Source organism: Ammospiza nelsoni, chromosome 14, assembly GCF_027579445.1.
Source record: "Ammospiza nelsoni isolate bAmmNel1 chromosome 14, bAmmNel1.pri, whole genome shotgun sequence".
In the NCBI taxonomy this organism is placed as follows: Eukaryota; Metazoa; Chordata; class Aves; order Passeriformes; family Passerellidae; genus Ammospiza; species Ammospiza nelsoni.
The window spans coordinates 14,273,632-14,283,716 of record NC_080646.1 but is presented as its reverse complement, the minus strand read 5'-3'; the positions used below and the strand labels follow the sequence as shown (position 1 = coordinate 14,283,716).

Here is a 10,085-nt window from a genome sequence, read left to right as displayed (position 1 = left end):
CTGTCATTTAATTTGAAATGTATGTACTTCCCCAGCCTTTCTCCCAACTTCCTTCTTAAGTTCAGCACACCTTGGTAACTGCAGCTCCAGGCATGTCCTGTTACTGCTGCCTGTTTGGTTGTGCAGTCCTTTGTGAGAGCTGAGAGCTGACTGAGCCATTTCCAGTGAGTCAGCAAGGGCGTGCTGCACAGGTGTGGCACTCCAGCAAGGACTGCTGGCAGCTGGGAAGCATAAAAATGGAGAATGCAGCTGTAGGTACAGGCAGAGTTTAACACAGGGTTAAAAAGTAGCTGTTACTGTCCAAATTATATTTGTATGTCTATAACACCAACTTATTCTATGCTATAAACAGTTCATATTTTGTTTTTAAAATCCTATTCTATATGTCTTAAGTGTCTTCTTGATGCTAATATTTCACATGCATAGGTCACAGACATTTTCAGGTTAATAACAGTGCACTTGTGCCATATTCCACCCTCATGAGGTTTCTTTCACATGCAGAGGTATTCCACGTGGAAATGGTAAAATCCCATTTCTCTTTTAAGGAAACTTGTATTTTCATGCTGAGGTATTTCAAAATATCCCCACCCTGCATCCTTTCCCGTGAAATCAGCTGATGTCCCCAACATTTTCATAAACAAGTAAATTTTTGTTCATGCATACACTACTTTAGCCTACAGTAATAAATTAGTCTCATAAAGTCAGCTATTTATAATGCAGTAGTATCTGGAAGTCAGTCAGTAATCGGTCTCTGCTAAATTTATTATACTATAGCTCTTCTCTGGGAGCAGGAGCACTCCTACTCACTTGCTCTGCCTGTAAACAATGTGCTGAGAGTTAGGAGAGCTTCATATGAAGTCAGACTCAACCCCTTTCTTTTGTGTGATGGTACAGACGCTGTTTTTATCAGTGCACCTACTATACTTTATTAGGATAGTCTCATCAGAAATTAAAAGTGTTTCCCCAGAGATAAAGTAGGAGGTTTGATAGCCCAGCAGCTGCCCTTTTAAATATAGGTGCCACTGGCTCACAGACAGGAAGTATGAGGAGCTAATAAACCACAGGAACCATTTGCAGGTTTTCTATGAATCTAATTGCAAGTCATGTTAGGCCATATTAGTCCATCAATTGCAGTGAAGCCAAAGGAGGAAGAGCAGGTACACCAGGTTGGAACATGAATTACTATCATAAAAAAGAGCTTGTCTGTGCTCTCTGCAGGACTGCAAAGAGGGACAGGATGAATTTCTTCCCCAAACACAAGCACTGAAAAGAACTGTTTACAGAGTGATAGTCAGTATTTCTCAGGCTTGTAGTGCTTTTAGTCCCTGAGCACAGCCTCCAGGAGGGACACCATCCTTGCTACTGGCTTGTTACCTCTGCAGAGTCAGAGGCCCCTCAGTCTGCCTTGCAACTTAGACAAGTTTTTCAGTAAAATAAAAAGAAATTGTTTAATCAGTATTAGACATAATCATATGGGCAATATTTTGAAGAAATATTGCAAATAAAGTTCTAAAACACCTCCTGATAATTTGATGGATATTTTTCCCCAAAATGTTTTGCTGATTTTCATGGGGCACACCTGTCATCCTACTCACAAGCTCAATTGTAACTCTGCAGAAATCTGTGATCATTGAGGTTGTTGGTTGAATATTTTTGCAGATGCACTTTTTCAGGAGGTTGCATATCTGTTTCTGAAAGCTAATTTTTGGGTCCTTACTGTGTCCCATTATCTTTCTTCTTTTCTTTTTCCTACTTGGACAAACTCATGGAAAATATTGAGATCTAGAAAGTGATCTAAGTAAGGTTTATACATGAAAGATGACAAATACTGGTTTTATGCAAAAAGTTCTGGCATTGTTTATCTTGGAGAAAACATTTTTCTGTTGCTGTTATTACTCTGTCTATTGTGCAGAGACATGATACCACTATTCTTTGGGTCTTGGGAGCTAGGGACAGGTTTTGAATTTGCACAAGTTTCAAAATGAAGGTGTGTTTTATATGTAATACTGGGCTAAATCTCCTGTCATTTACACTGATATAGGATTACTGTTAAAATGGTAAAGCCAATGTATGAAGCCAATCTCAGAATTTGCACTGTGCCAGTTTTATTGCTCCAAGTACACAGGATATTTTCTTATGCACCAGGAAAAGTGCATGAGAAAATAAATGGGCACAGATCCAGCCTCTCAGAACTGCTGGATGCTTCAGATGTCTGCAGTGCCATTCATTATGGGTTGGCTTCTCTTAGATGCAGGGAGCAATCCATTAAAGGGTTGCAAAGAGTAGTGAGCTTGCTCAGTGAAAGCTGTGCTGGCCGTAGGAGTTTTCACTTGTGCCTCATTCGACCCACACAGATTGCTTGGAAATTTCAGCAAGAAGGTTGCTACCCCCATTCCATTGTCAGCTGGCATAATAAAAGTTCTGGCATATTACTGCAACTGAAACCTACTGGAAAACTAGGAATTTCAATATATTTTTAGCAACAGAAACCATACTGGTTTTGAGCTAACTGAAGCATGTCCCTCTATGACTGCTCTGTCCCCAGTCAGTGTGGACCTGTCCCCTGTCAGCCCCCCCGGCACAAACAGCACAGGCTCTGCTCAGCTGCTGGTGGTCCAGGAGTCTCTGCTGCTCTCTGGGCTTTGGGGTGCAGGTGTGGTACTGATGGCATGTCACATCTCTCTGCTGATGGTAATATCAAACCTGTCTCCACTCACCCTCTACCAGTCCTTCATATGCCCTTTTTATCTTTCACAGTTTATTTTTAAAAGTACAATACTTTGGCTTCTCCTTGTTTCTAATCTCTTCACTACAAGATCCTTTCAATTTTAAACAATATGTACAGTGTAAAAGTGTGAAGTATCATTATCATTAAAGCAATCTTACCACTTTGCTAACTGCTAACAGGAACATGAATGTTAACCTCAACTGCAGAGAAAGATGCAACAGATTAACTTCTATAGGTTTTAAAGTGCTCAGCAAAGAGAGAACTGCAACCACTGTCCTTATTGTTAACCTGGTTTCAGCTTAGTCCAGTTTAAGACAGTTTCTGATGGTCTTAAGCAAAGACCAGTTGAGCTGTGTATTGTAACCTGTAATTCCCAAGTATTTTATGTTGTTACCTCATCAAAATCAATAAAATCTTGCTAGCTGATAGGTGAAGGCAGCATATACTCACTGTATCCTTGTAGAGATCATAGTCTGAAGAACCAGGAGAACTTACTTTCCATGCTCCATGGAGCGATGGGGGAGGCTGCTTTGCCCTGCTGTGCCCAGCACTGCTCTGCTGCCATTTGGGAAGGCCCCCTCACTGCCCAGGCAATGGCACTGCAGGGCTGGCATGAGCTTCCCATTGAAGCATCTTCCTTCTGGCACAACTTGGCACTATAACATCAGATTTTCTGATGACAAGTCAGAAAACTTAAGTGTTAAACTTACACAGGATTTCTGAGTGTCAGTCCTGTAACATTTCTTCTGATCAAAGTAGTCTGCTGATTAGGTTTCATGTGGCCAGAAATCAGAAGAAGGACAGGGAGCAGTGAATGTGCTTCACTAGCAAAAGCAATCTCAAACCAGAATTTTTATAGGAACAAAAGTTATTACTGAAATTTTTCACAGCTCCATGTAATGCATGTACACTGAGAGAAGATAATATTGTCTCAGGATGTTGTCCATATATCCTGCTCTGGAATGAAGATTTTTTTTTTAGCCTAAAATCAGTTTTATGTAAATATTTAATATTTGGCTTATTCATTCACATACCTACCATGAACCAGACTAATACATAAATAATAACTGTGAGGTTTGTTGGATTGAATGTGGTCTTGATCCCAGAATTTCAGGCTCAGTAGAAAGACTTCTCTGCATTGTGTAGGCACTGAGGCATTGGGTTATATCCTTGTTTAGTGAAGAGGAAAACCTCTATAGATGTTATTCTAATGTACACATTTTCCAGAGTAGCATTATATCATGTTAATTGTTAAATTCCTGCTGGGTTTTGGTTTTGTTGGGGGTTTTTAAAGGTAAAAATAGTTAGATAGCTCAAATTATTTTAAGTTGAAGTTGTTATTCCTGTATAGCATCATTACATGACAAATCACTGCGGCTCTGAAAGCCCAGTGATTTACTTGTTATATCTTTGGACTGATGCTAATTTTCAGACTACTTCAGAATACTTTCATTTTCTGTGAATATTGCAGTTCTGAATGTGTTCACTGGGACGTGAGAAATTGTTGTTTATTCTCTGTCTATGCCATCATCTGCAAATTGCTCAAATTGCTTAATAGCATAAATCAATGTTACATAAATGCTAAGGTTTTCTCTTAAGCAGCAGGAGCAATGAAATAATTTAAAAAAAAAAAACAGTAGAAGGCTTTCATTTGTGGTTGTAGTGCTATTGAGATCCTGCTGGATTACCAGGTTAATGTGGAGATTCTGTTCACAGCCTTTTAAGATTTACTGACTTTTTAAGATGAGGTTAGGCTAACAAACCAGTATTTTTGAAGTAAAACACACCCTGATACACTGAGGATTAAAACTGGCTGGCTGGTCCTGTTCATCTCTATGGCCACAAGACCCAGTGTTGTGTTGAGCATTGCCACCCAGAGGGCAATGGCATTGGATGTGCTCATGGGAAAGCTCCTAAAGCCCAGCAGCTCTGCACCTGAAGCACCCAGATGCCCAAGAGCAGGAGCACACAGCTCTGGTTTTAATCCCCACTCAGAGGCTTCTGAGGTGGAGTGTGAGTGATGGGGAGTTCAGGGACAGTGCCAGGAGCCTGCCTGCCGTGTGCTAAGCCCTGTTGGGCTCACTCAAGCCTTTCAGTAAATGTGACCCAGATTGTCCTGCTCCTCAGCACTGGAGAAGGGTGGGGCACACTGGCAGAGTGAGCAGCACCAGCCTCACTTGAGTATCTGACATTGTGACCCTGGCAGCTCTTCCCCTGGGACAGCCTGGGGTCAGTAACAACTGCAGGCTTGAATGACTCGTGGTGCCCTGGACCAAGGAGGTCTTCTCCAGCTGTTCCTTACTTAGGGAAGCTTGAAGAGAATGAAGTCTTGGGTTCAGCAACCGTTGATCTTTCACTTCTGGCACATGCTCAGCAGGGTGTTGTAAAGAAAGGAAGCTGTTTCAGCACATGGGCAGGAGAACTCATCTCTTTGCAAGAAACTGCACTGACACATCCTTTTGCATCTGAGGGATATTCTGCTGATTAGATATTTTTTCAATAGTAGCCAACAAACAAACTTTGCAGCTGGCAAAACCAACAATTTATTCAGCTGGTATGGATTTGTTTTCTCTCTCTTCTGTGTTAAACTTGAAAAAATAAATTAGTACTGACATTGAGGCCAGTCCAAAATTTACATAGTATATCAGTCCTTCTCAGTTAACTTTGGTTGCTTACATAAGACTGAAGTAATATATGTTTGGTGTGGGACTGGTTGGCAGGAGGATATGAATTTATATTTCATTATCAAAGAACACTGTCATCCCAGATTGATATAACCACAGACATCTTTCTTCCTTTTATGGCTATTCATGTTTTCTACCACTTGGGTTTTTTCAACGTTAGCAAAATGAAAAAGAATCAAAAGTCTCTTGATCTAAGTCTTTTATTTGTACTGGACTGAAAAGGCATTGAGTTGCTTATATGATAATCAATACCTGACAGATGTAACATCTTTTTCTAATGCCCTTTATGCAGTGTTTCTTAATGTAAAAAATAGTAAAACAAAAGAAAGAAAATCTGGGGCTTTGGTTTACCTTCTTGTCTTGTTAAAGAAGGTGAAGAATTGAATTGTCACAGGTGAACTGAGACTACATCCTGCAGCTAGAGAATGTAAAGAGAATTTAAAGAAATCTTTTAAAAAAAAGTCTTACATAGTATTATCAATTCCTATATAAAATAATTTCATATTTTAAATACTTTTTACATAATTTATCTGTATTTAAAACTAAGTTTTTAAAATTTTATGTTTGGAACCTTTTTGGCATTAACACCTAAATAATTTTTTTAATATTAAAAAATCTTTTAAATATTCAATATGTTTCCATATAAAAACAGAAGAAGTAATATACATTGTTCACACATAGTATTGTACATGACATCTGAGCTCTAGACTGAGCTTCTGAATTTGTCAGGCAAGTCATAGCTTAGTTGTGGTGAACCACTTCTTATTCTCTCTCTGGACTCTTTAAGATTATAACAGATCTTTACCATCAATATGTAGGCTTTAATATTATATACACATACTCTATACAGTATTTAATTTCCATCTCTATGCCCAGAACTGTAAATAAATATTTTTTTTCACAGCATTTAGATCAAAATATTGTTTAGCACATACACAAATATATTTAAGACACACACAAGTTGACAAGAACCATACCAATTTTGCTCAGCTCAGTTACAGGAAAATTTAACTTAGAGGTGCCAAGTAACATAATAGAGGAGTCACTCTTACATTTAAAATGTATCATTAACTTGTTAGCAAATGTTTACAGGTTGTGTCAACAGTAGGAAAATGAGGGTTCCCTTGTCCCCTTGGTGCATTTGTATTGACCCTGCCAGTGACAAAGGCAGTGTGGGCAGAATGCTGGTGTCTCACAGCCCCTTCAGCAGCACCCCCAGCTCTCTGACAGCTTTACCAACCCACTGGGACAGACTCTGGCAGGACTTCATGTAAGGCCAAACTCTCCAGTTTTTGAGGGTAGGCATGTCTGTCACTGAAAATGAAGTTTACTGTCAAATTGTAGCTTTCTTTCTCTATCCTCCTGTATTAAGAAAGATGATTTCCACAGATACTGTAAAAGGATTTGGGTGGCAAGAGGGGGACTCTCATGCTTCCTATACTACATGCATCAGGGACTGTGAGTGCAATAGTTGTGTTCCATTGTGCAAGGTAAACCTCAAAGGTCCTCATTTGTCTTTGAAAAGCTGTTCTCCAAGAGGACCTCGAAAATTTACAAAGACTAAATGGAACACTCTATATATCTATTTAGGGATACTTGCAGCAGGAAAAAATACCAATGCAAATCAACATTCTCATCAGGAAGCCTAGCCTAGAGAGATTACCCAGAAGAGGAGCACATGCCACATGATAGGTGCAGTTATTCACAAATGAACAAAACTCACATTTCAGAGTTTGCACTCATAGTTTCCCATTGATATGCAATCTATAAACTAGAAACTATTTGCAGGAATTATTACATGGCTTATTCTTAATAGTTGTTCCTGAAAACCTAACTTCTTCACAAGTAATTCTGACATATGGTTTCAGGATGAACTTACAAGAAGTTTGAATGTTTTGCTTGTGTCTTTAAAGTGTGAGATCTGGAATGCACCTTCAGGAAAACAAAATTCACAAACTCAGACATATCCTGCCTGCCTTTCGCTCCTCCTGCCCTATCTCAAGCACGAAGGTGCTTGTACAAGGTGTTCAATCTTGAAGGTGAAGAGTGGTACCTGGGGTGACTTTGGGCTTGCTTTCCATGAAATTTGCTTTCAAGGGAGCAGACTCTGAGAAGGAAAATGTTACTTAGGGAGGATAAGCATTATAGCAACTTTATTTTAATCCATCTTAAGAGATAAACTGAGGCCTTGAGTTTATTTCACAGTAAAACCATGGTACAACAACAGGCCTCTGTGTCTCTGAAGGCCTCAGCCAAAAAATTTGGATTCTGTAGGGTAGAGGGTGCAACCAATGCTAAACTTATCCTCACCTACATCTTTTACCACTTATAGCACTGGTTAGGAATACTGGTGTGCCAGTGAGAGACTAATTCTCAGCTCTTTTGTACACACAAAGTTTCAGCTCCTGGTATTCTCAGCTCAGCCCTTTCCATTAAGACATCAAAGTGACATCCAAACTAAGCATATATTGACGAGATAATTTCAAATCCAAAAATAACAAAGTGCTGGACTACTAGTTTTGCTTTTGCAAAAGTCTGTCTAGACATAGGGAAAATTGTATTTAAGTTCTTACCTTTCCTTGGATGTATCTGCAGTGTGTATATATAAATAGATATTTATACAGTTAATAGTTTACATCAGAAGCAAGAAGCTTTATTACTCATTAGTACTCATCTGATGTTAGAGTGAGCAGAAAAGGTGCAGTATTCTTGTAAAGACATTGTTATGGTGACTCAACAGAAGGAGTTATATAAAAGGCTAAGCATACAACATATCAAACATTTAATTTTTAAATAAAAACCTTGATCTCAGGATTTAATGGCTTTTTTTGCTTTAGATTCTTCATTTATGCTTAAGCCTGTACAAGACATTGAGTTACTTTTTCCACACTGGAATCCAGTTAACAGTAAAGAGACAAGCATTGGGGGTTGGTTTTTTTAAAAAAGTGGTGATGAAGGCATCTTAAATCAATCACTTTTCTTTTAGATAGTTAAAATGGCTATTAGTTGAAAGAATGCCCTTCTGGGGAAAAGGAAGAAGTAGTAAACTGTAACAATTACTGCAAAGCCTGTTTTAGAATTCAAGCCAAATTTCTAGGTCAAATCCAGAAAGATATGAAGGACAAGTTATGTGGTGTGTCCTCTCAGCTTTCAGGTTTCTGGGTCTCAGACAAATTCAAAATCCTGAAAGTCATATATGTTGTATGCAAAGTGCATGGAGGGAGTTACAGGGTGCAAGTGAGGGGCTGAGGAGCTGCATAAGACATCTCTCCCTTTTCTCTGTTTGAGCAGCCATTTGGATTTAACCTGAAACGTGTTTATGATCACTCATTCAAATAGATAAGATGGACTCTGCTATCCTTTATAACAAATCCTGGAAGAAGTGGCATTTCTGACATTGCCTACCTCCTATTTTGGAACAGCCAGTTTGAACATGTGTGAGAGGTGGTGGTTCAGTACCCCATCCTTCTGAAGGGACTTGCAGTCACTTGGCATTTTCCATAAAAGAGTGCTCAGAGGAGCTACGTAGACACAGCCCAGAGAGAAACTCTTGGCTTCCCTTCTGAAATGGTGCCATTCTTCTAAAAGGAACTCAGGACCAGAGGGCAGGGGGGGCAAAAGAAAGCAGACAGTGAGAAGCATTATAGTCATTAAAAACAAGCAGTAAAAGACCCCACATTCTTATTTGCTACATACCAATCAGAGAAGCAGGTTTTAGTTAGGAGTTAAGCAAAATCTTTAGACACAGCCTCTACAAAGTTTGGTGCTGACATTAAAATACCAATTGTACAAATGATTGTGAATACTGAGAAGGCCATCAAACAGAGCCGATCCACTACAGAGGCTGCAAATTTCCATTCATTGCAAATGGCTTCCTCTTCATCCTGGTCTCTGAATCGGTTTGCAATGTACCTGACCTCTTCCAAAATCTTAGCCAAGTCTGGGTCCCCTTCAGAGGGGTGCCCACTGTGCAGCAGGTTTTCTTCATCTGTCGGTGAGCAGGTCATCCTCCCACAGATGACACCGGAATCAGTGGTGGGTGTGCAGTGAACCCCTTCCAGCCCCCTGAAGCCAATGTAGAGCATGTTGCCATTGCTGGACTGCTGGCCACTCACAGTGTTCATCTCCACGCTGGACAGGCTGCAGCGCCGCTGTTTGTGCTGGCAGGCAGGACGCACTTTATCTTCCCCCGGCCTTTTCATCCTCAGAAACCAAGCACACCAATTCAGAAGGATGATTCTTGTCTGAAAGAACGTTTTTGAGAATAAGCATCTCTTCACACAGCCACTGTCTCTGGTGCTGCTGGTATCCAGGCAGCTGGGGTGACTGCTCCCTGGTGTCTGCTTAGCCTGCACTGCGTTCTAGAAAATGCTGCTGGAGTTTTCCAGCTGGTTAATTTACCAGTCACTGGGGTTCTTTACTTATTCTAGCAGCACTATTGATTGCCTCAGGCTGAATATCAGTACTGGGACTCCCCCCTCCTCAGCTGGGAATGTCCATAGTGTTGATTCTTCCTGACACTTGAACAGTGACATGGCAGACTTTTCCACCTTTACTAAAAGCTATGAGTTAGACAAAACCAAACCAAGCTCTTACTGAAGAAGAGTTAATTTTTAATAGTCTTAATAATACTGCTTTGGATGATAGCCAATAAAGTTACAATTCTTTTTCTC

General features: G+C 40.0%; 1 protein-coding gene across 1 annotated transcript in view; it reads right to left on the bottom strand.

Annotated features, from left to right (window-relative positions):
* Positions 1-5,598: 5,598 nt before the first annotated feature.
* The window catches only part of CHRFAM7A (CHRNA7 (exons 5-10) and FAM7A (exons A-E) fusion), a 37,964-nt gene continuing 33,477 nt past the window's right edge, over positions 5,599-10,085 (bottom strand). The window contains exon 10 of the mRNA XM_059482599.1: positions 5,599-9,656. Coding sequence (XP_059338582.1) covers positions 9,138-9,656 — 519 coding nt within the window. The 3' untranslated portion in view covers positions 5,599-9,137. The remainder of the gene's footprint in view (positions 9,657-10,085) is intronic.